Consider the following 27,269-nt stretch of genomic DNA (forward strand, 5'->3'; position numbering starts at 1 on the left):
CGTAGCCTTTTAAATTTAGAACAAAGTGCCAAAACATCTGTAATTTTGTATGAGAGAGAGAGAGAGAGATCAACACAAAAACTAATTTACAATGTGGACTTTAAAAGCTTTTAATTTTATATAATAAGGTAAACAACCGACATATATACGATTTTTGTTTTTTAAGTCAAGTTAGGTATAAGAGAACCATGAACTTACCCGAGATCCAATCCGTCAGATTTTGCAGAAAACTTTTTTGAAACAATTCTTTCGTGTTCTAAATGTTTCGAAGTAAAAAAAAGATTTTTTCCCCCTTATTTAGAAAATGCAGAAGTTTATTTGTTATTATTTCTTGTTTTTGAAAGTTTTATTGAAAAAGACGCGTTTTAAACAGAGTTTTAAAAGCACAGAGTAACAGTTGAAACCCTTCAGAGACGCAAAGCCCACGAAGACTCCCTCCTGTCCAATTCCCCCTGGCATTCCCTTCATGGAAACCCCCAAAGAAGCGACACCCACCTCCCAAAAGCTCCCTTCCTCCCCTCCCCAGATCGAAGAAGTGGAAGAAGTAGAAGAAAATGGCGTCGAAGACGAAGACGAAGACGAAGAAGAGAACGAGGAGGAGGTGGAAGAGGCCAATGCCGGTATGCGGGCGGAGGGGCCGAGGGCCAAATTGGAGAGGATGTTCAGGAGATTGTCTAGGGAGAAGGTGAGCATCCGAGTCCAAGACATCCTGATAAAGGGCAACGTCAAGACGAAGGGTTCCGTGATCGAGGCCGAGCTCCAGCCGCTGAGGAACGCCCGCACCATGCAGGAGCTGCTCCGGGCCGCGACCGTCTCCAGCGCGGGGCTGCAGAGCTTGGAGATATTCGATTCCGTGTCGATCACCCTCGACGACGGCCCGCCGGAGCTCCCTGGCACCGCCAACGTCGTCGTCGAGGTTCAGGAAGCGAAGAACCCCCTCGGGGGTGACCTTGGATTCTTCTCGAAACCAGAGGTAGGACCGTAGGACCCAATTTTGTTTTGTGGGTATTGATTTTTTCGCCATTTCTTGTGTTCTTAAAGCCGTTTTCGGGATGAATTCTTGGTTGGTGAAGGGGATTCTTGATTTTTTGAGGTTCTGTTTGGCAGTTTCTTGCTCAATAAGTTGAATCATGTTCGAAATCAGACCAAATTTTGATGTTTGAACTAGAAATAAAGATTTTTTCTTTGTTAATAAGGCAAGTGTTATGCTCCGAGAATTGTCGATTGATTCCCTACTGAAGGTGAAGTATGTTTGGAGTCATCTATGAATCTGCATCTTACACCTTACTAAGACTGATCAAAATCCTTCTTAGGTTACGACTCACATGCGAGTGTGTTTCTTTTGTTTTCTTTCTTATTGCACATTTCATCAGGGCTTCATTTTTGCCCATCAGTAGGATTTTGTCATAGAGAAGAAGACATCCAACATGCTACACCATGAAGAACTTGACCACTGCAACTTCTCCTTGCTTGTAATGGCTTCAGTTGTTGATCACGCCTGAAGGTGTCTGTTGGAGTGATCTGAATTTTGTTGCAAGTAAGGATGTGTGAATAGGGAAAGCTTGCTTTTGAGTGAAGTACAATTAGCTTCTACAATGTCGACCAAAATGGTGGGCATCAATAGCTGCAGAAACCAGCTGGAGCCAAGATTCCTTTAATTAGTTAACACTTAACCCTATGAGACTTTTATCTTACACCTAGATTAGAATATAAATAGACAATGAAACCATCTGTTCTTGTTCTCTTCCTTAAGGAGAATTTGGGTGGGCTAGCTGATGAATCCATTAGACAATGAGCATCCCATAGCACAAAAAATGCACATTCTTTCTTTGAAGGGTTATTTCAGTAATAATCAATTTGATCTTGCCAAGATGATCCTTGGGTTTCTTCTCAAGTGGTTGGCAAGACATATTACCTATCGCTCATGGTAAGCCTGTTAAAGTTGACAGATGGTGATTTATCAAGACATCTATACAAGTATGACCATTACGGCAACAACAGTTCATCTGTTAGAATAGAACCCGAATTCCCACAGAGGACGGTTCTACGGATTTTGATAAGCTGGATGATCGGATTTTTGTAAGTGCTATATTAAAATATTATTCTATCGTTGAAAGTGTTTTGGAAAATCACCAATCAAGTAATAAAAGCTGACTTTTCACGGATGTGGCAAGTACGGGTCGAATCTTTAGGGAACAAGATATACTCAAATTAAAACTGAAATTTGCATTTTATTGATATTGAACTTGTTCAATTACAGAAAATATTACAATGAAAAGTACATTGAACAAGAACACAAAGAAGTCATGCAGTGACTTAAGGCCGCGAACACAAGGGCATTTTTGTCATTTCGCTAATGAAAAACAATACCGCTTGGACGAGAAGCTCTTTATCTGCAACTTAATATCACCTGCACGACAAAAAAAACAAAGTTAATAAAACTATTTATAGAAATGGAACCGACTATTTCTGAATTAATCCTAAAATTAATCGCTAACCTAATTCTACGTAAAATGAGGAACTACCAGAGCTAATTCTCTAAACTAATTATCGTAACGCTACAAATAACTCTGGACTAATGTTAGAAACCTAATAAAACACTGAAAATCAAAGTTAGAAAACTACGTAAAATGGCAAATGACTATTTTGCCCACATGCTACGTGAAACCCTAATTTCTGATAGGCGGTCATAAAATGAATAGCTGACGGCTCAAACAGAGTCCGATTGGAGTGGTTTTTATTCTGTTGTATTTCTGACAAAACCAGGAATTCAACGAAGCTTAAGGATCCCGAAAATCACTCTGGGAACTCCGGATATAGGCATCACAAAATTGGTCAAAATTACGCGATAAGCCTATCTAAAAGATTAAGCGATGCGACGGGCAAAACTATGCGAAAGTTAAACCTAAAATACTAATTATGCTACTAACACTGGAAACTACTGATTACTATGCTAACCATACTGAAAAATTTATCAAAAATCACAACCCTAGATGCTAAAGCTCTTCTCACAAGCCGACACTCTGGCTAGAAGTGGAATTCTAGTCGGTTTTAGGCAAATGAGCAAAATTGGTTGCGACGAAGATCTAAAATGCAATGGAAAGCTAATTTAATCTAACCACAACCTATATCAGACTATATGTTAAGTCATTAACACCTAAAAATAGACTGGAACCACAAATCTACAAGTAATTCAACAATATACGGAACACACTAATCGGCTAGAGCAATTCTAGTCGATTTTGGGCTTCCGAACAAAGGACATACTAAAAACACTAACAAGCACTAAGGTAGCTACTGTAAGCTTACCTACACTAATTAACACAGAATAAACTAATTAATAAAGGCCTAAACATATGCTGCAAACAATATATTAACAGCTACTCAACATGACTAACCGAATATACAAATGTTAAACTCTATTCTAATGGAATTAGACCTAAGTAATGCAATTCAACAACTAAGCTAACACGTAACCAAAATTTAGTAATCAAACCTATTCTAATCTAAATTAACTCAGCAATCACTAGCTAAACTAATAACAACCTACTGCTAAAATGAAAGAACCAGCTATACCAAGTATGCTGCAAATCAGAAAATCGCTGGCACATTTATTTTGCGAAAAACACCTAAATCGACTAATATGAGGCAACATTAAGTAAGGCTAGAAATCAGAACTAGGCTAACTCACTAATAACGTTTTGCAAAATCCCCTATTCTATACTAACTTACCCTATTGCAACAGAGCTATGCACACACAGAAATGAGGCTGCAATAGAAATTAATAACCCGCAGACTACTTAGCAAACACGCCTAAAATGAAGTGCCATCTAACTAAGGCTAATACGAAAAAAAATATTCTAACTCAAACACAAAATTCAGCAACCTAAACTAATCACTGCAATAACCCACGAATCAGTCATTAAATGACTGAACTAGTGCTAACAACATAATTCACAACCGATTAAACCTATAGGCATCAAAATACAAAAATCGGGTAGAATTCTTCTACCTGATTCTTGGTATTCAAATGTACCTAAAACAAAACAGAAATTAAGCATCAAATAGTTCTGCTACACTATTAAAAATGCTGAAACATACTCAACAGTTCACACTAAATTAAACTAATCTTATTAAACTAATATTCTAAAATAACATGCTATAGCCGGCTAAAAGGGGAAAAACAGATTTTCAACTATGTAAAACACAAAAACAGAATTAAACAAAGTACCTAAACGTCAAATTACTGTGCTAGTTTAAGCACACATATACCTACCTATGGCTCATATTTACACAGAAAACACAATGAAAAACGCAAACAGTAAAAAAACAAACAAATACACCACACGCAAATAGGGGTTTTACACTAAAGGAGAGGAGATGCGAGAACTTACCATGCTAATCCAGAAGTCCGACGATTGAAGGGGTCAAAGAGGAGCGAAATCTTGCTCAGGTCGTGAACCCATAATTCTCGTTGGTGTTGGCTAACTCTGCTTTGCTGCAGGGTGCTGGAAATAGCAACGGGTGGCACTCCGAAGATGGTGTGAAAATCCGGCGACCATGGGGTGTAGAGAGCCGGATGGGGGGGAGGACCGGCTAGCTGTGGAAGGGTAGACAACACCCTTGCCACAGCTGGAGCACTTCCATGGCTGCTACAACCTGCACAATGAACATGAGATGTTAGTTTCAGCAAGGGGCGAAGAAGGGAAGATGTGGAAGAAGGGAAATGAGAGAAGAAGGGACGGCGACTTCAATGGAGCTGCTTGGAAGCCATGCACCACCATGAAGGATGAAGAAGAGGGGCGTAGGATGGCTGAGAGAGAAGAGGGAAGAGGAGTAGTCGGATGTGGGGGCACATTTTCCAAGCAAGAGACGACCCCCTTTAGGGCGTCTCTCTAATTTTATAGCAAAGACCCTCTTTCTGGAAATTCCAGAAAGAGGATTAAAAATATTTTATTTGCTAGGCTTAGCAAATGTTTAAAAAAAACGTAAATGGGGTGAATTGGGTTGGATTGTAGTATTTTGGCCCAAATCCAAGGCCCAAATGGGCGTTTGGATCCACTTTTGACCCGTATCCCCCCCGAGGTCTGACTCGTTTCACTAAAAATATGATATCTCTCTCGTTTTAAGTCCGATTTGAACGAAATTCGAATCATAGCTCAATGACATCTAAATGCATCTAAGTGAGGGTTTTAAACCTATAAATGATGCGTTTATCCAATAAAAATATATTATACTTACGAGTAATTTACGCATCATCACTGGACATGAGGCACGACTCTAGAGAGAAGCGTGCACCATGAGTAGGAGGGGCGTGCAACGTTGGGAAGAGAGAGAGTCATCTCTCCTGGTTGGTTACATCGGAAAGCGTGAGGTGGATGAGGGTCGACGACAAGGGAGGTAGAAAAGACGTTCCCTCCGAGTCGATGACGGGTGTGGAAGAGAGACGAGGGAGAAATACATTCCCTCAGAGAACAAGAACAAGAACTAAGAATGAAGCTTGGAGAAATCTCTGAATAAATTTAATTGAAAATAAACTAAGCAAGATACATCTATATATAGATTTACAAGAGGGAAAAAGAGTAAAAATACACAGTTCCCTCTAGAGAGGACTCTAGGAGGCATCACACAAGAGTCCCAACTTGGGTAGTAGTCCAGGCTGGGCGGGTTTATCTTAAAGTCCTGGGAGAAATGGAAACTCCCTCGGCGCAGTCCCAACTGGGTGGTACTTCAGCTGAGCGGGTCCTGGTTGGGGCAGATCTGGCTGGTCGGACTCGGGCTAAAAAGGGTCCGTAACATCATCATTACAAGATCCATCACTTCTGGGTCACGATCACCATCACCACCACTTCATATCCGCAATCTCATCCACCTTCAACTTGTGTCAACTCTCAACATATTGAGCCACTACCACCTCCATCACATATGATTATCACTGCAAGTTTGTTGTTGATCACACCTGAAGTGTCTGTTGGAGTGATCTGATTTTTTTTGCAAGTAAGGATGTATGAATCTAGAAAGCTTGCTTTTGAGTGAAGTACGATTAGCTTCTACAATGTCAACCAAAGTGGTGGGCATCAATAGCTGCAGAAACTAGCTGGAGCCAAGATTCCTTTAATTAGTTAACACTTAACCCTATGAAACTTTTATCTTACACCTAGATTAGAATATAAATAGACAATGAAACCATCTGTTCTTGTTCTCTTCCTTAAGGAGAATTTGGGTGGGCTGGCTGATGAATCCGTTAGACAATGAGCATCCCATAGCACAAAAAAGGCATGTTCTTTCTTTGAAGGGTTATTTCAGTAATAATCAATTTGATCTTGCCAAGATGATCCTTGGGTTTCTTCTCAAGTGGTTGGCAAGCCACATAACCTATCACTCATGGTAAGCCTGTTAGAGTTGACAGGTGGTGATTTATTAAGACATCTATACAAGTATGACCATTACAGCAACAACAATTCATTTGTTAGAATAGAACCCGAACTCCCACGGAGGACGGTTCTACGGATTCCGATAAGCTGGACGTGAGGCACGACTCCAGAGAAAAGCGTGCACCATGAGCAGGAGGGGCATGTAGCGTTGCGGGAGAGAGGGAGTCGTCTCTCGTGGTTGGCTACATCAGGAAGCGTGAGGTGGATGGTGGTCCGACGACAAGGGAGGTAGAAAAGGCATTCCCTCCGAGTCGTGACTGGTGTGGAAGAGAGGCGAGGGAGAAATACATTCCCTCATAGAACAAGAACAAGAGCTAAGAATGAATCTTGGAGAAATCTCCGAATAAATTTCATTGAAAATAAACTAAGCAAGATATATATATATATATATATATATATATATATATATATATATATATATATATATATAGAGAGAGAGAGAGAGAGAGAGAGAGAGAGAGAGAGAGAGAGAGAGAGAGAGAGATTTACAAGAGGGCAAAAGGTAAAAATACACATAGTTCCCTCTAGAGAGGACTCTAGGAGGCATCACACAAGAGTCCCAACTCGGGCAGGACTCTAGGCTGGGTGGGTTTCTCTGGAAGTCATGGGAGAAATGGAAACTCCCTCCGTGCAGTCCCAACTGGGCGGGACTTCAGCTGAGCAGCTCCTGGCTCGGGCAGATCTGGCTGGTCGGACCGGGGCAAAAAAGGATCCGTAACATCATCATTACAAGATCCATCACTTCTGGGTCACGATCACCATCAGCATCACCACCACTTCATATCTGCAATCTCCTCCACCTTCTACTTGTGTCAACTCTCAACATATTTAGCCACTACCACCTCCATCACATATGATTATCACTGCAAGTTTGCTGTCTTCACCGCTTCTTCCACCATCTCCTCCTCCACCTCCACCATTTTGCATGTTCAGCACTGCCTTATCTCATAAATGCTCAAGAAACACAATCCAGTAAACACAATCAAAACCTTGTAACCAAATTGTCATATATTTTGAATTTCTCATGCTCGCAAGAAGTTCAAAAATTTTGGTGAACGTAATTTCCCATGAGAAGTTCCAAACACGAGTATTTTGAGTTTCTTGTGATAATATCATGATATACTCTTAAGAGACTCGAGACTTTTAAAAGTCTGTAAAACTGTTGTTTCCCTTTTCATTTTTCTAAACTAAATTTATTTTTCCTTATATTTTTCACGAGAACACGAACTGTTTTAAAACTCTCCACAATTTTTAATTTCTGGTTAAGTTGCATGGTATTGGCATTATTTTTGGCAGTTCTCTGCTATGGATTAACAAGGCACTTATGGCACACAGGGCACACACACAAAATAGATTGAAATGCTTCTGGGTGATTTCGTTTGTACAATTTGTGACTGTTATCGAATGTATCATGCATTGCAGGTTCAATCTTGGTCTGTCGAAGGATCCTTGAAGTTGAAAAACTTGCTTGGATATGCAGATATCTGGGATGGCTCTGCATCTTATGGATGGGACCAAACCTCAGAAGTTAGTTCTGGAATATCGTTACCAAGATTTGGAAGATGGTCAACCCCTTTAACAGCCAGAATATCTTTACTGTCACAAGATTGGCTAAAGTTCTCATCTTACAAAGAGCGGTTTTTGGGTTTTTCTGTGGGCTTGGTTTCACCCAGGCATCATGACTTGTCTTACAACCTTACATGGCGTTCCTTAACAGACCCGTCACATACGTCCTCAAAGTCAATCAGGAGACAGCTTGGTCATAGTTTGCTCTCCTCAGTGAAGTACATGTACAAAATTGACAGGAGAGACTCACAGCTGAGGCCAAAACGTGGCTATGCATTTATGTCAGTTTCTCAGATTGGTGGTCTTGCCCCTGATAGTAGGTCCCTGCGGTTTATAAAACAGGTGCAATATTTTTCCTGTATTTTCATTGACATGCGAACCCCAGCATTGGTGTCTTTTCCCTTTATCTTTTAGTTTACTCTGGTTGATTTGAAATTTATAGCTAAGCCTGCATGTACATGACTTGTGCCTTCATGCTAACTTAGTATCAATATTCCTCATGCAGTATAGTGTCAATATTCTTCATGCATTACAAATGTTTTTGTGTTTTTCTCATTTTCTTGGCTTGCAGTCCTTAAAAGATAATATGTACTTTGGTTTGAATTTTGAAATAATTTCTTGGCATATTTTCTCATATTTAAATTTCTTGTGGCAATTTATTGAAAATCAGCGGAGTGTTAGCTATGTTGTATGTTATGATTTGATGCATGATTGCATTTTAAGTAACTGTGGCTATTGAGTGGTTCGCTGGATGTAACCTGTGGAACTTGGTATTTGGTTGTTCTTTGGCAAGACAGAGTGTACATCTCCTTTAACACTTAACAGATTCCTTATTGTGTGAACTTACCCTTTAATAGATGTCGTAAAAATTTCAACTTTTTGTTGTTTGCACCTGTTGGAGTTGCTGCTAACTCACAGTTGTGGCCTTTTCAATGGAATAAAGTTTTGTGAAGGCTTCTGCCAACTCTCATTATGTCCTTTTTAAACAAATTAGGTTCCCATGTCTTGTTGAAAGGTGAATAATGGAGTTGCTTTGCCTCTTCTAAGCCAAAGTGTTATTGTAGTTGCATATACATTTATGGGAACATCTTTCTAATCCATAATTAGTTTTTGTGATTTTTCACCAAGTATATTCTTTTGAGATGAGATGCACCATATCCATCTTCACAGTATTCCTTGATTGAGCTTCTTAAGCAGTTACTTCGAACACTCCAGCAATTATGGTTTTGGTAAATTGAGTTCTCCAAATACTGCTAATGGGTGTGGAAATTACTAAGAAAAAAAAATGGAATTATACTTGGTAGTCAAAAGCGCTAGTCGGCGTGTAGGTGTCAGCTCCCTAAAAGGCCTAGTTGGTGTCTAGGCAAGACTAGTCGGCATAGTTGGGACCAAAAAAAGAAAAAAAGTACAATAAATTCTTCACAATTTATGCAGCTAAACAACCAAAACTTAAAAAAAATCATGAATGAATCTAGATAATTAAAACATAATTACATCTAAACAAATATTTGTTTAGCTGTGTCACCTAGAGACGTGCAAAAGCAGAGTTATCGGAAGCTTCTTAGATAGGTGGGAAGCTCGCTTCCCGGAAACTCGCTTCAGAAGCGCGATACTCCTCGCTTCAAAAGCGCGATACTCCTCGCTTCCGAAACCTGATGAGAACCTCGATTCCCCCACGCTTCTCTTATGCTTTTCACACACTTCATTTATTCATCTTATATGTTCTCTTACTCGACTTTTCATGTTTTTTATGTGTTTTCTCTCACTCTTCTCACTCACTTACATGTGCTTTTTCTAAATTGGTAATCATCATTTTTAGATTTTGTTAAAACTTTAATTCTTACACTAAAAAATCATGAAATTTAATATTAGTGACTTTTATTTTAGTTTTTATTTGTGTTTCATTATGATTCACCTTCAATTATTATATTTATTTTTTTTATTCCTCGCTTCCCGCTTCCTATACATTTTAAAATCCATCGCTTCTTGCTTCTTGCTTCTCGCTTCTGCTTCCCGTATCGTTTCCTGCTTCTGCTTCATAGTCTGGCAACCTTAAAAGCATAAAAAATATTTAAAATAAAAATATAAAATTCATAAAAATAGAAACACTTAAATATTTGAAAATAAACAAAACATATTCATGTTTTAAATATTATAAAAACAAATGTAAAATACCAACCTTGGTGCCCTCCTGCAGCCTAAGTACTTGCCTAGGCACTAGGCGCTCCTAGGAAATAGACTTGCACCTACGTAGCCTAGGCAGCCTTGTTGGGAGCCTAGGCAGGATTTTAACTACATAGGAATTCTTTCAACAATAGGGAGTTTGACAACCTTGCATGTGACATTCTTTTTCTCTAGGGCCTTGAATTGTCTTTGTGATGTGTTCTAAAGATCGAAGAGTACAATGATCCCTTCACTCTTGTCATGATAGTGTCATCATTATACTTAAGAATTCTTATCGGGATATTCCAGATTCCTTACACCTCAGAAGATCAGAATGCTTGAATTTTGAATTTCAATATTGATGCTTCCAGCGTATTAATGGCTTGAAAGGAAGAAACTGGTTTGACATATTCCTTTGCCTATTTGTCTTTTATTTTCAACTTTACCGTCCCCTAGTTTTTAATCATTCACTTTTTTTTTAAAGAAGGTTCCCTAGTTGTATTCTAGGTTAAAGGGTCATATAACTATTATAAAATATTTAACCAGTCAAGTGAAGTTTAACTATTTTATGGTATTTAATATTATTGAATTTGTTAAATCCAAGTTTGGTATTTTGTTTTTTTCTTGAATTTATTTTATATAAGTACATAATAAGAGATTTCTTGTTTTCTGCCTACTGCTTCAGTGATCCTTCAATCAATCTTATTCCTGTATTTGCTCTATTGGTTCGTCACTCTTACCAAGTATCTTTGCTATTAGGCATGCATATGTCAATATGTCTACTTTGACAATTTATTTCCTCCTTGTGGTGACTATCATGTCTAGAATTACACCACCCAATCTATGTCAGGTACGGGTACGGAGGGCACAACACGGCAATTCCAAAAAATGTGGGTACGGGACACGACTATATATATATATATATTAAATATCACATAAATACAAAATAAATTCAAAATAAAATGAATATAATCTAAATATATATGCTATATCTAAAATATATATTATATACTGAAAATATAATTATAAATTATAAATTGAACACAAACTTGTATGTACGGAGGGTAAAATGGAGTGTCCGTGTGACAGCACCCAATCAATAGGGTGCTAAAATGTGTTATTCCAACTAATAGGAAAAAATAAAGTGAATCATCTAAAAGTTGAATACTCTTAGGGTTCAACTTCCTTTCAGAAAAAAAGGTCCTAGATGTTAAATATGTATATGTAAATGGATATATTTCATGTACTGTATTGTACCACTGTACTGTATTGTACCACTGTACTGTATTGTACCACTTGTACAACATACTGTACTGTATTGTACCACTGTACTGTATTGTACCACTTGTACAGCATATAAATATCAATGGAAAGGGGAGAAGATCCCATTGCCGCCCAACATTTTTTTTTCTCTCTTCCCTCTTACCTCTCTCTCTATCTCTTGCTACGATAGTAAGGTGACTCCCACATCTGATTTCTCACATGGTATCAGAGCCAAGGGCGTGGTAATCACGATCATCTGGAAGGCCCCTAAGGACCTTGACGTGCGTTTTTGGGCGTTCTCAAGGAAAGTGTTTTTTCCATCTTTTCTCTGTTGTTTCTCCGTTGAATCACTATATTTCGACGTCGTTTCTTCATTTCCTCATATCGTGCATCTTTTCCTTCTTACATATTCTGTTATCCCCAATTTTATCAACCCTAATTTATGTTTTCCCCAAATTTGGGAACCCTCATTTCTCAAAAGTGCCTCTTTTCTCAAACTTCTTGTGATTTCTTATCTATTTCTTGCAATATAGTTGATAAATCGTACATTCTGCACGATTAACTGAAAAATCATGATTTCCAAAACTCAAAAATTTCTGTCCGTACGGTTCTGTCCGTACAACCTACGAATTTTTGTCGTGCTGTTTGATTCATCCTTGATCTTCTTCCTTATGGATTCTAAAATCAGCCCCGGATTTCTTTCTCAACTTGTTTCTCACAAATTAACTCATGATAACTACTTACTTTGGAAACGCCAAATTCTGCCGTTTATCCGAAGTCATGGTCTTTCCGGGCATCTGGATGGGGGATCACCCGCCCCACCTATGACTATTACGCAAGAGGTAACTGGTAATGATGGGAAGGTGAGTTGCATTGCTATTCCAAATCCTGCGTATGATGTTTGGTTTCAGAAGGACCAATCTGTGGTTGCCTATTTGACTGCCACGTTATCTGATCGTATATTATAAACTATCTCTGACCATTTTACTGCTGCAGAACTATGGAGACATCTTGCTCACTCTTATTCACAGGTTTCTGAATCACGTGCACTTCAACTGAAATGGCAGTTCCAATCTATGCGAAAGGGAACTAAGACCATTACTGAATTTCTAGGGGATATCAAAATTATCATTAATCAGTTGGCCGTTATTGGATATCCTGTTTCTGACAGAGATGTTGTTCAGCAGGTATTGGGAAGCCTTGGGCCCCAATATCGTATGTTTTGCACTGCATTACAGGTTGCCTCTACACTTCCATGCTTTGAGGATTTACAGGCCAAACTCCTACAGTATGAAGTTAGTTTGACTCAAGATCATCTTATTGATGATCCTCATCCTGTCATGTTTACATCTGGGTCTACCTCATTTCGTCCACCTGCTGCTCATATGGGCCGTGGAGGACTCCTTCCTACTCCTACTGCTCCACCTGCCACTAGAGGTACCCGTGTCCCTACTTGCTTCCATTGCAACAAGCGTGGCCATGTGAAAGCAGATTGTTGGCACAACCCACAGAATCGCAACAAGGCAGGGAGGCCAGGACCAAGAGCTGGACAGATGAATGTTAGACAGTTTCAGGGGCAGCCGCAGGGAAATTTTCGAGCACATCAGGGTACTGATCAGGGACAGAGTGCAGGGTTGCCACATGATGTGCAACAAATTCTGATGACTGCATTTAACAACATGAATTTGCGTCAGAATGATGATGGAGTTTGGTATATTGATTCTGGAGCAGCCGCACATGTTACTTCTGATGCAGGTAAACTTTCCAACATGGTTTCCTTATATTGGCACTGGCACTATTGTCACGGGAGATGGTTCCCACCACCCTATTTCTCATACTGGAAATGCATCTCTCTCTTTGTCACAATCTACACTACCATTGAAAAATGTCTTACTCACTCCTGCCATTGAGAAAAACATTTTATCTGTTTCTAAATTGGTTGATGAAACAAATTCATCCATGGAATTTACTCCGTCTTCTGTTTGTCTTAAGGACCTTCAAACCAAGAAGATGCTCGCTAAGGGTGAACGACGCGGAAACATGTACGTCTTCGAAGCAGCCCCCGGGACTTTGAAGACGTCATCTACCGTGACTCCATCTTTTCCTGCTTATTTGAGTCAGTCTTCTTCTGTTATGCAATGTAATAAGCCAGTTTCTTGGCATCGTCGGTTAGGTCATTGTAGTCAAGGGTTCCTTGACAAATTGTCTTCTCAGGGTTTTATTCCCAAAGTCAAATTAGATCATAAGTGTCCTAGTTGTAATGTCTGCAAGAGTCATGTACTTCCCTTTCAAAGTATCAATAAAAGAGCTTCCAAGCCATTTGAAATTATTCACTCTGATGTTTGGGGCCCAGCTCCTGTTTCATCTCTATCTGGCTCTCGTTATTATGTGTTATTTCTTGACTCTTTCACTCGTTACACTTGGATTTACTTTATGAAATCTAAATCTGAAGTGTTCAAACTTTTCAAACAATTCCATGCTCTTGTTCAGAACCTTTTCAATTCAAATATCACTTATTTCCAGTGTGATGGTGGTGGAGAATACATATCTCATGATTTTAGTGAATATTTAAAGGACCATGGCATCACACGTAACTCCTCTTGTCCTTACACTCCACAACAGAATGGAGTAGCAGAACGTAAGCATCGGCATATTGTTGAAACCGCGTTAAGTATGATGCACAATATTGATATTTCTTTCTCTCTTTGGACTGAGGCCTTTCACACTGCAGTGCATATCATTAACAGGTTGCCTATGGAATTATTAGGAGATCAGTCTCCTTATTATTTGCTTCACGGTTCTCACCCTTCTTATGATGATTTGCATGCTTTCGGATGCATTTGTTATGCCCATGTGGATCATTCTTTACGTAACAAGTTTCAGGACAGAGCAGTTCAGTGCAGATTTCTGGGATATGCCGATGGGTATAAAGGATATAGATGTTATGATCCTATTTTGGGTAAGATTAAGGTGTCTAGAAATGTTGTTTTTGATGATGACCATTTCAGCACTTGTGATACTTCTCAGGTATATGAGCAAACTACTTATGATCCATGGCTTTGTGATACTTTGCTATATGACTCTATCAGAGATCCTGTTGTTGATGAACCAATTCAGTTTGAAGCAGACAACTCCATCATCCAGGATGCACCTTCACGGTTTTCAGGTTTGGTTTATGCCCGTCGAGGAGCCCCTCCAACTCCATCTCACGAGGCTCCCCCTCTTCGACGATCCACACGTGAAAGGCATCCTATCCATCGTTGGGTTAGTTACAACAATTTTTCTCTTGACTTTCAGTTGTTTCTAACCAATGTGGCCAAAGAGAAAGAGCCGTCTACTTTCCATCAGGCAGCCCATTCTCGAGCTTGGGTTGAAGCTATGAACGAAGAAATGGCAGCACTTCATGAATGTCATACATGGGATATTGTTCCTCGACCTGTTGATAGAAATGTTGTTGGTTCCAAATGGGTTTACAAGATCAAGCGTAAACCAGATGGTAGCATTGAAAGATATAAAGCTCGCCTTGTTGCACGCGGATTCACACAACAATATGGGCAAGATTATGAGGAAACTTTTAGCCCTGTTGTCAAAATTGGCACCATTCGTGTGATCCTCACTTTGGCACTTCAGCATGGTTGGTCTCTTAGCCAGTTGGATGTCAAGAATGCGTTCCTACATGGGGACTTGAAGGAAGAGGTGTATATGGAGCAACCTCCTGGATATAGTGAACATGATGCGGCTACATGGGTTTGTAAATTGAGAAGGTCTCTTTATGGTTTAAAACAGGCATCTCGGTCTTGGTTTGAGAGTTTCTCCATGGAAATTCAGCAGCATGGCTTTTCTAAGAGTATACTTGATCATTCTTTATTTATGTATAAGAATGATCATGTTACTACTTGGGTTCTTATATATGTTGATGACATCATTATCACTGGGAGTGATGATGCACATGTTGCCTTGGTCAAGTCTTTACTCATGGCCAAATTTAAGATGAAGGACTTAGGCCCATTGCGATACTTCTTGGGAGTTGAAGTCGATAGGCAAGATGATCGACTCACTCTAAGTCAACACAAGTATACTCTTGACATTCTTCACACCACTGGTATGATTAATTGTAAACCTCTCAGCACCCCATCTGTCTTAAATCATAAGTTTAGTGCAAAAGAAGGCCAATTATATCATGATTCCACTTTATATCGCTGCATTGTTGGTATGTTGCAATATCTTACATTTACAAGACCTGACATTGCTTATGCTGTAAATCAAGCATCTCAGTTTATGCATGCTCCCACTGATTGTCATATGGAATGTATTAAGCGTATTCTCAGATATCTGAAAGGGACTATTGGAGATGGATTGCTCTATCACAAAGATGAAAGCTTCACTACAGGACACCGTTTACTTACATATTGTGATGCAGATTGGGGTGGGGACCCTGATGAGCGTAGGTCGGTTTCAGGATATTGTGTTTTCATTGGCCCAAATATTGTCACTTGGAGTAGTAAGAAACAAAAGGCCATTGCTAAATCCAGCACTGAGGCAGAGTACAGGGCAATGGCAGCAGGGACAGCTGATGTCACTTGGGTACGACATCTTCTTCAAGAGTTGAATGAACCCATCTCTTCCTCTCTGCTTTTATGTGATAATCAAAGTGCCATTAATATTTCTTTTAACCCTATTCATCATTGTCGCACGAAGCACATTGAGATTGATCAGCATTTTGTTAGACAAAAGATTGAAACAGAAGAAATTGAGGCTTCGTATGTCAGATCAGAAGACCAAGTGGCAGACATCTTCACCAAAGGATTGGTTAGTCATCAATTTTGGTTACTTAAGGGCAAGTTGAGCATGATTGAAGATCATCCTCAACTTGAGGGAGGCTGTTAAATATGTATATGTAAATGGATATATTTCATGTACTGTATTGTACCACTGTACTGTATTGTACCACTGTACTGTATTGTACCACTTGTACAACATACTGTACTGTATTGTACCACTTGTACAGCATATAAATATCAATGGAAAGGGGAGAAGATCCCATTGCCGCCCAACATTTTTTTTCTCTCTTCCCTCTTACCTCTCTCTCTATCTCTTGCTACGATAGTAAGGTGACTCCCACATCTGATTTCTCACACTAGAATCTAACAGTTCTAGAAGCCGTGATCTCAAATTCTAGAAATATCATACATAAGAAGTCATAGCAGTCTCCTTGTGATCAGTCCTCTTATTCTAGTCATGAGCTTGGGAGAAAACCACAAGTGGAGTGTATGGGTTTCTAGGGGAAAATTTTAAACTGATAAGAAATGCCTTTAAGGGATTTGGTTTGGACTAAGTAACTATGTGAATATGTGCTAGATTAACGACACAGTATACACATAATGCATCAGGCCACAAATTATCTTTCAGTTTTAAGACCCTTGCAGTATTTCAACAATCATGTTCATCTATTCAGCTAGAGGTCAGGCCCTCTTAGTTATTAAGATAGTTATCTGATGTTGATGATCAATCTTCATATTTTAATTTCAATAATTTTATTGGAAGCTGAAATTGTTAAATCGTCACTAGATGAGATAAGCACATACATGTTTGTGGCATTCCTCATTCATCAGAAATTTCAAATTTGTCATCTTGTTGGCATGCTAACATGCATCAGTCCTGCCCAAAATGAACTAGTGTCAACATGATTCCAATTGAGTAAAGTGTTCATATAAAGTGCTAGACATGTTCTTGAAGTGCTAAAGATACCAAGTATGCAAAGGCTGATTGACTATCTAAGCATGAGCCTTAGTTAATAACCAACCGTATGAGATATCCTTTCATGTATGTAATCATGTGTTATTGTGTTCATTTGATTATTTTGGTTAATTCTTCATGCATAAGCAAATTCTGATGCTTCTCTCAAACTGTGCATGAAGAAGTTGGTGAATGGTTTGAATTCAAGAGAGCAATTCAACTGGAATTGCCTTAGTAGAATCGATATGTAACCTTCACTGTCAATAGAACATGGTTGAATCTTCTTTGATTATCCAAGATACTGGTGCATCATGATGTTATTAGTCTTTCTTTTCTCTGAAAGATTCATGAAATGTTCAAATTCTTCATTCTACCAAAATAAGAAGTTTCCACTTTCAAAAAACATCAGCATTTATAGGACTGGATATAGACTGGTAGATTTGCACAATCTCTAACTGAGGGGTCTTGGTTTTTTCAATTCCACTTGGAGCTGTCCTTGGCTTGGCTATCAGGAAGCTGAAAAAATCCAAGCATATGCATTGGACAGATTTGGTGTTGGTTCCATTGTTTCTAACTACTCAAGAATACAAGGTGAGGATCTAAAAATGCACAGTAACCTGAAACAGGGAGAAGGATGGTGGGACACTAAAGATTAGGATAATACAACTGGAGATGTATATTATCTTATTGTTAGGGGTAGTTTAGTCCTATTTTTTTTTGCTTGTAACATTGTGAGAGTCGACCCCTTAAAGAGGGACTCTCATTCTTTCTTATGGAATGAGAAAAACCAAGTTTCTTCTCCCTTGTGCCCCATTTGAAATGCCCTACCTAACCCTAATGCAACTTTCCAGTTTCTATATGGTATTAGAGCCTGAAAGTCGACTCAAGGAGGCATTAAGGAGGAGCTAGAGCCATTCCTGTTCGTGGGTTGGCTGCTGAGCGCGAGCCGTATGGTCACCTCAGCCTTTGTTGATCTGAGTTGGGGGTTCATTAAGGTTTGATTTTGGGTGATTTTTAAATCAAACCTCATTGGATTTGTTAGAGTATCAGATTTGTTTCAGATTTTCAAGCATTTTTCTGTGTAACGTGATTTTCAGACCAGATTTCACAAATCTTGGAAATCTGATCTCATTTCTTGTTTTGAAGTGCTTGGTTTGCATTAAATCAGGTTGTTTTTGTATCTAAGATCATTGGGTACGGTTGTTTGTCTGAGGTTTGGGGTGGAAGATGTTTTTTGTCAGTTTTTTCAAGCATTTCTTATGTGACGTGATTTTCAGACTAGATTTCACAAATCTTGAAAATCTGATCTGGTTTCTCTTTTTGTAGTGCTTGTTTTGCATCAGCTCAGGTCATTTTTGTATCTAAGATGATCTGGTATAGTTGCTTGGCTGAGATTTGGGATTGTAAGGTGGTTCTTGTCAAGTTTTGAGGTGTTTATCATTTGAGATAAGCGGTTTTGGCCTATTTTTGTGCTGTTTTGATATCGGGCAGTGATATTTTGCAAGTTTTTCTTTCTGAATGATATTTCACTCATTGGCATGAGACTTTTGACTGATTGCACGTCTAGCTGTTTGTGTGGGATTGGTATTTGTGCTTGGTAACTGGAGCTGATAGTTTCATTTCTATGTCACATGGGTGCGGGTGTGGGTGCGGGTGCGGATTCGGCACTTCCAAAAAACCAGGGTGCGGCAGGGGAAAAAATGTAAATATACATATATATATATATATATCATGTATAGTGTATATGTATGAATGTATGGTAGGCTGGTAGCTGTTAAGGTCCATGACATTTATGCATGTTAGCACGTTCACCACAATTTTATGCCCCTAACAAATTTAAAAATTGATATGGTGATTAGGTGTATTAATTGTCACAATTATGGACATTTTAGTAATTTTTATTAGGAAAACATATTAATAATTGTGCATTTTGAATGCACAGCTAATAAGTGTGTAACTTATTTTTACACAAAATTGCAAAAATAGCTACCGGTGTCCATTAATGCATGGAACCGCCAAGTCATTTTTAAACTTCAAGGGTGTATTTTATGGTCATTGTTTTTGCCCTTGCAGGAAGGGGGGTTCGGGGGCTCCCCTCGGCGTGGGTCCCGCTGCCCGGTCAGCGGGCGGGGGTCCAGGGGGGCTGCCTCTGGCGGGGGATTATAGGGGGGCAGCGCCCCCCCCCCCCCCCCAAAGATTTTTTTTTAAAATCCCACAGCCCATTTCATAGGGCAATTTTTTTTTTTTTTAAATCCCAAAAAAATGGACAAAAATGACTCTGGGTGCGGTCGGGTTAACCGCACTCGCGTCAAGTCTCGTCGACGCGGGTGCGGCACCCTGCTAGCCGAATCCCTGTGACATAGTTTCCTTTCGATTGTGGCTGCGTAGCTTTCTGTTTGAAGTGACTGGTGTGAGTACCAATTGTGTTTGTGCATATCCTTCTATTTGACTCTTGTTTTGTTGTACTACTTGTCCTTGTGCAGCAGTTGATATTGTAATTTGGGGGGTTTGTGTGAGGTATGGAGAAAGAAGGAATTCAAATTGCCCCAGTGAAGCTGGATAGGACAAACAACGTGTATTGGGCTGATTTTATGACAGCCGTAATAGAAGGAAAAGTGCTTGGAGGATACTTAGATGGTTCAAACGTGAAACCCAATCCCATTGATGTTGGTTTTGACAAAGAAATAAAGGAATGAGTTGTAAACAATGCAAGGGTCAAGGCTTAGTAGGGTAGAGAATAACTATGAATCTTTTCAAGTTTCAGGAGGCCAAAGAAACTTGGGCGTATCTCAGATAAGTCTACAATCAAGAGAATTGGGCAAGGCAATATCAGTTCACTCAAGAATTGAAGAGTATGTGCCAAGAAAATAAGTTAATTGAAGAATTTTATTCGGATATGCAAAGAATTTATAATGCTTTTGTACTCATGGAGGACTAAACAAAATGTGAAAAATGCATGAAGTGAGACTGAAATGAAGTATGCAGAAATGTAATACAAGAATGCTAATGCATTCACAATGTCCAATAATGGACAAGCACAAAGGCACAAGAGATAGATAGAAAAGAAATCCACTAAGGGACAATACAAAAAGTCTTTAAAAGGCTACATTCATAAAAAAGTAAAGAGCTTTATTGAATGAGAGCTCACAAGCATGTGAATACAATGGGAGAACACCCCTATTTATACACAAAAAGAGTGGGGAAAAAGGAAGCCATTACTATAATGTGGGATCCCCAATGCATATTAAATAATGAAAAATAAAAGAAAAGAAAAAACAAAACAAAAAACAAAAAAAACTACCTATTAAAATAGTTGTTTCTAGAAACAACTATATAAAATGACCATAATACCCCTATCAGGTATTATATACACATATATTTTAACACCCCCCTTCAAATTTTACGGGGAGATGACCAAAAGTTTGCTAAAAAAAAATAAAACGGGGAGCAGGAAGAGCTTAGTGAAGAAGTCCGCCAATTGATATTCTGATGTAATATATGGCAGGGTAACCGTTCCTCTCAAATATTCATCACGTACATAGTGGCAGTTGATCTCAATATGTTTGGTGCGTTCATGGAAGGTGTGATTGCTGGCAATGTAAATTGCACTTTTGTTATCGCAGCATAGCTTCGAAGGACCGAAGATGTTTACACTCATATCTTTGGAATGACTTCGTAACCAAACAAGTTCTATAGTGATAGTTGCCATAGCTCGGTATTCAGCTTCAGTAGAGGATATCGAGACTTTCTGCTGCTGCTTGTATTTTTAGGCAATCAGAGAGTCTCCTAAAAAGATACAAAAACCAGTAGTTGAAATTCTATTATTAGGGTTTCCTCCTCAATTAGTATCAGTATAAGCAAGTAAATTTAAAGAAGAGGATGATGACAGAAATAGCCCTTTAGTGATTGTATTCTTTAGGTATTTGACGATTCTTATCACAACACTCATGTGGACAATTGTAGGAGCATGCTGAAACTGGCTAATAGAGTGAACGGCGTGAACAATATCTGCTCTGATAATGGTTAGATAGGTGAAAGAGTCAATGAGTTGTATGTAGGGTGTAGGATCTTCTAGAAGAGTCCCATCCTCCAATCTTAATTTAGCATTTATAACTTTAGGAGTTTCCACTTTATCATCTGAAATTTCATATTTAGTACATATATCTGCAGCAAGTTTCATTTGAGAAAGTATATATCCGCGGGGAGAGTATGCAACTTCAATTCCTAAAAAATATCTTAAGAATCCTAAGTTAGACATATTAAAATTATCTTTTAATATATTTTTAACATTACGAACACCAATTTGATCATTTCCTGTTATAATCATATCATCTACATAGAGTAAAAGAATAAACAATACTAGTGCTTGCATTTTTCACAAAGAGAGCAGTGTCAGTATAACATGAACGAAAATCCAGACTAGTCATGACATCACTAAATCTATCATACTAAGCCTTGGGACCATACAATGTTTTTAAAAGTTTAAGAGTTTTTTCATGTTCAATGTTAAATCTCGGTGGAGGATCTATATAGACTTCTTCATTTAGGTTTCCATTAAGGAAGGCATTTTTAACATCCAATTGATATATAGGTCAGTTTTTAGTTGATGCCAAAGCTATTAGGGTCTTAACACTAGTCATTCTAGCCACGGGTGCAAAGGTTTCCTTATAGTAAATACCATATTATTTAGAGTATCCTTTAGCTACTAAGTTACAGGGATTCGATCAACCGGGTGCCGCACTCGCGTTGACGCGACGCGATGCGGGTGCGGCACTCGGTGCAGTCAACGGACCTTGAGTGCAATCAATGCACCCAGGGTCATTTTTGTCCAAATTTAAGACTGAAAAAATGTTTGATGTTTTATTGCTTGAGAAGAGGAGGATTAGGGCAAAATACCTTTGTCGTAATCCTCCTCCTCAGCCTCCCTCTTGAAGCCGATGTCGACGGTCTCCGACTCCTTCCGATCGCTCCTCACTTATCAGGTACGTCTCTCTCTCCCACTCACTCGCTCTCTCTCTCTCTCTCTCAGTCTCACGAGCTCTCCATCACTCTCAGTCTCTCTTCTCTCACTCTCGGTCGGTCTCTTCTCTCACCCTCAATCGCTCTCAGTCTCACTCTCCATCACTTAGAATGTACCTCTAGTAAGTTCCCTCACAACCATGATGTCAACTCCCTCTGCTATCTCTCTCTTCAATATGGAAGAGTCGGCTAGCTGAAAAAGCAAAAGAAAAAAAATAAGAACATTAAGCAACATTCATGAAAGAGATCAAAATGTATCTCATATCTATATCTTACCAACCTAGAGAAGCTAACATATCAAAGTCATCAATCATCAATAATAAAAAAGCTTTATTGAATCAGATAATAAAACATTTAATTTGTTTCTGTCTTAAACAGATAATAAATATTACATAATTTTCATTTTTATGCAAGTCGAGCCTGAATCAAGTTTTCCTTTGACTGGAAAGAGAGAAATAGTTTATTGGGCTTCAACATATATCAAAGAACGACTGCTCCACGGACTCGACACCGGGACTGCTAAACAAGTCTAACACAGATTATCGAAATTCAGGGGGTAGACTGTTTGAAGGGAATTTTGACCCTTCAAACGTTGGAGTTTGGACAAACTCACAACTAACAAAATGAAGGTCAGATCCAGACCTTTTCAAAACACTAAAGATCGCAATTTTTGGAATTTTCTATAATCTTATACAAATTTTTGAATTTTAGAATGGTATGAGTTATTGTTTCAGAAAATAAAATTCAAAGATTCGACAGTAGCAGCAAAGATCAATATTTTTGAAGCAACTAAGCAACGATTCAATCAAAACCAAAAACATGAAAGTTGTAGGTCTAGATTATAACTTTTCACAGAATCAAAAAAATCGAAATTCCATTAAGGGAATCTCCAGATAATCAGAAAATACCGAACACTATTAAGTTGGTTCTGAACCAAACTGGTGACAGTGGATGACTATTAGACCGAGACTTTGATAGACAGATTCAGGGGTTCAAATGAACGAATCTTAAAAACCTTTCAACTACAAAGTTGTAGAAAATCTTCTTAGCTTTCCAGGAAGCTAAAGAACACCAAAATCCGTTCAGAAATGAGTTCGACACAGATATTTTAGTAGAGACGTTTCTGTTATCACGTAACAGCGATTTGGTCCTTTTGAAAGAACCCGAGTTCATTCACACACATCAACAACCCGAAATAACTTAAGATCAAATGAGACAAGTTTTAACATGAAAAAAATACTTCTAACATACCTTCGCAACTCTTTAATGGTCTAATACAATTTAGCAACATCAAATCATGAACAATTGCAACATATGCGAATAAAAGTAGCTAAAGAAATAGAACGAAGAACCGATAGAGATATCCGGGCTGAAATCGATAATGGCCGTCGTTGGAAAGCAACCGACGCCACAAGAGAGATACGAACAATAGGGATGGATGAGCAACCACTACGAATAGAACCTCTTCACAAGAGCACCTTTCACACAAAAACGAAATTCAGTTTTTCTTTCACACCAAGATAACTTTCTTTTTAGCACCAACCACACCAAAAACTTGATTTTTCTCACTCTAGAACCAACCACACTACCAATTTCGAAATTGAACAAGACCCCTCACCCCTTGGACTACCTCCCTAGTTAAGGGCTTAGGTTGTTTGGGAAGAGCCACAATAAAGAGACCTTGGCCTTCCCAAGCTTTGCACCAAAAACGAGTGTGCAAGCCTAGATTTTTCCAAATGCTAATAACTCCACCAACAGTCTATTTTTGACTTTGTGTTGGTCAACATGAATTCAAATGAGGTCCAAGATGGACCACACTAAAGTGGTGCCACCTAGGACCCCCTTCATGAAGACGGATCAAGATCCGGATCCAAATAGGTTGTGAATTGGACCCTGCACCAACACCAAGAGAGAAGCGAATTTGCGAAAAAATAAAAACTACCCTTGGACCCCATACACCCTTTAGTACCACACAAAGATCCTACAGGGTACCAGAACTATCCGGATCCGTAGAATCCGGCTCCTAAAAAAATAAAAAATTACATGAAATAACTATTGATGAAGCAAAATCTAAAAATATGATTCAGTAATGGAATCAAAGCAATAAAAGGATCAAGAAGAGCATCAACTAACTGGGAGATCCACTAGGACCACGGATGTCCTGCAAGCGTGTGGATCGCCTTTGGTAGCGATGTCCGGAACGGGTCTGGATATTTGGATTGAGATCCAAAATCGCTTCTGTTTCTGGATGCTCTGCATCATCCCCCCCAGGTTGAAAAGGCTTCGTCCTCGAAGTCGACTCATCGCCTTCAACATCACCATGGTACCACTCCAAGTGTTTGACGTTGAACACATTCGAAGTTTTGAATTGAAGTGGCAACTGAACCTGTAAGCATTAGAATTAATGATGTCAGTAACTGTACAAGGACCAATGCGCTTAGGCGCCAACTTACCATGCAACTCAGGAGGTAAACGTTCTTTAGTAAGAGTAACCCATACCAGATCTCCAAGTTCAAACAATACCTATCGATGCTTCTTATCATAGCTTGCTTTATACTTTCTGATGTTGTCTTGAAGATTGAAATGTACCTGTTCATGAATATCTTGCAACAAAGAAACACGATTTTGAACAGAATTTAAAACAGGACCAACAATAGGAACAGAAGCTAAGTCAACAAGAGAACATGGATTAAAATCATATAAAACAGTAAAAGGGCTAAATCCAGTAGAACGATTTACAGACTTATTAAAAGCAAATTCAGCTTGTGCAATTATTTGAGTCCATGACATAGGTTTATCATTAATTAAAGCTCGTAACAAATTTCCTAAAGACCGATTAACAACTTCAGTTTGACCATCGGTCTGAGGATGATGGACAATGCTAAATTGTAGATTGGTTCCTAACTTTTTCCATAATTGACGCCGAAAATGACCTACAAATTTAACATCTCTATCAGAAGTGATAGTTTTTGGAATGCCATGCAATTTATAGATTTCTTTGAAAAACAAATCCGCAATATGAGATGCATCCATGGTTTTTCTACACGGAATGAAACAAGCCATTTTTGTGTATCGGTCGACGACCACGAAGACAGAATCAAGACCATGAGAGGTCTTAGGTAATCCTAAAACGAAATCCATGGTTATATCTGTGAAAATATCTCAAAAAAGAGATAAAGTGTGCGATAAGCACAACACCACCAATGTGCACAAATGCACAAGAACACTTAGAACAAATGTACATGGAGGTACAATAAAGAAACTCAAATGCAGAAAGGCATACAAAATATAAAGAATTTTATTTAGAAGAATGGAGAACAAAAACTCCAAGAAGTAAGTTTTACAAAGGGGGAACTCTCCTGTTTATAAGAGGAAAGGAGCCTTGGAGGGGCTCCACTAGCTATTGGAGCCCCTCCAACGGTTAGAATTCTAACCGTTGGAGAGGCTCAACAGCTAGTGTTGAGCCCCCTCCAAGTTGACTTTGAGTCAACAAAAAGAAAGGAATAAAAAATGAAGAGAAAAAAGAAAAAGAAGAAAAGTAAAAATACAAAAAATATTACAACATATTCATAATTATGAATATGCGCAAAAGGAAGGGAAATGACTAAAATACCCTTGTGGGTTTTACAAGAAAAAAAAGAAACATATATATATATATAAAGATAGATACATATACATATATACATCATGTATATATGTATATGTATCTCTCTTTATATATATATATATGTAAATATTTACATAAGAGAGATACATTTTAACACCCTCCCTTAAACTTAGGGCACAATGACCGAAAGTTTGCTAAGGAGAAAGTTGAATCTTGGAGAGCAAAGCGCCTTAGTGAAGAAATCTGCCAACTGATATTCTGAAGTCACATAAGGAAGATCGATGACTTTTTGTAGATATGCCTCTCTGACATAATGGCAGTCCATCTCAATATGCTTTGTCTGCTCATGAAAAATGTGATTCTTAGCAATATAGATTGCACTCTTATTATCACAACACAACTTTGTGGGTTCTTGAAATGGAATTCCCATGTCTTACAGCAACTGATGAATCCAGACAATCTCCATAGTTGTAGAAGCCATGGCTCGATATTCTGCTTCGGTGGACGATAGAGACACCTTCTATTGTTTCTTACATCTCCATGAGATCAGGGATTCACCTAAAAAAATGCAAAAGCCTGTAGTGGAGTGACGATTATTTGGGTCACCTCCCCAATCAGAGACAGTATATGCAATTAAATTTAACTCAGAAGATGAGGAAAGGAAAACTCCCTTGTTTAAAGTTTCCTTTATGTATCTGACAACTCGGAGAACGACACTCATATGAACGGATGTAGGAGCATGCTGAAATTGGCTTGCAGTATGCACGACATGAGAGATGTTCGGCCTTGTGATGCTAAGATACATTAGAGATCCCACAAGTTGCCAGTAGGGGGTAGGATCCTCCAAAGGTTTCACATCATCGATCTTCATTTTTGATCCCCCAACTTCAGGGGTCTCACAGATTTTATCATCAGTAATACTTGATCTGTCAAGAATATCACAAGCAAGTTTAGTTTGAGACAAAAAATAGCCTCTATGAGAGTAGACTACCTCGATACCAAGAAAGTAAGTCAGATACCCCAAGTCTGACATTTCAAACCTTTCTTTTAAAGTGGTTTTAATGTTTCTGATGCCCTTTATGTCACTACCTGTTATCAACATATCATCAACATACAACAGTAAAATCACAATTCTTGCATCAGACTTTTTGACGAACAGAGTAGTGTCAGTGTAGCATGAGGTAAAACCATTTTGAACCATCACATCGTTAAATCGATCATACCAATCCTTAGGGGCTTGTTTTAAACCATAAAGCACTTTTTGCAAACGAAGGACTTTCCCCTTTGGTACGTTCATGCCAGGAGGAGCATCCATGTAGACTTCTTCATTAAGGTTCCCATTTAGAAAGGCATTTTTAACATCCATTTGGTAAATATTTTATTTTTTAATAGATGCAATGGTGATCAAACACCTTACAATAACCATTCGTGCAACATGAGCAAAGTTTTCTTCGTAATCGATGTCGTATTCTTGACTATAT

At 38.7% G+C, this 27,269-nt stretch overlaps 1 protein-coding gene across 1 annotated transcript in view; it reads left to right on the plus strand.

The window, feature by feature from the left end:
- Positions 1-430: 430 nt before the first annotated feature.
- Positions 431-27,269, plus strand: part of LOC149846399 (uncharacterized) — a 48,959-nt gene continuing 22,120 nt past the window's right edge. The window contains exons 1-2 of the mRNA XM_089997973.1: positions 431-973; positions 7,857-8,342. Of these exons, the coding sequence (XP_089854099.1) occupies positions 467-973; positions 7,857-8,342 (993 nt within the window). The 5' untranslated portion in view covers positions 431-466. The remainder of the gene's footprint in view (positions 974-7,856; positions 8,343-27,269) is intronic.

Source organism: Nuphar pumila, chromosome 2 (genome assembly GCF_984573655.1).
Source record: "Nuphar pumila chromosome 2, dmNupPumi1.hap1.1, whole genome shotgun sequence".
Taxonomy (NCBI): domain Eukaryota; kingdom Viridiplantae; phylum Streptophyta; class Magnoliopsida; order Nymphaeales; family Nymphaeaceae; genus Nuphar; species Nuphar pumila.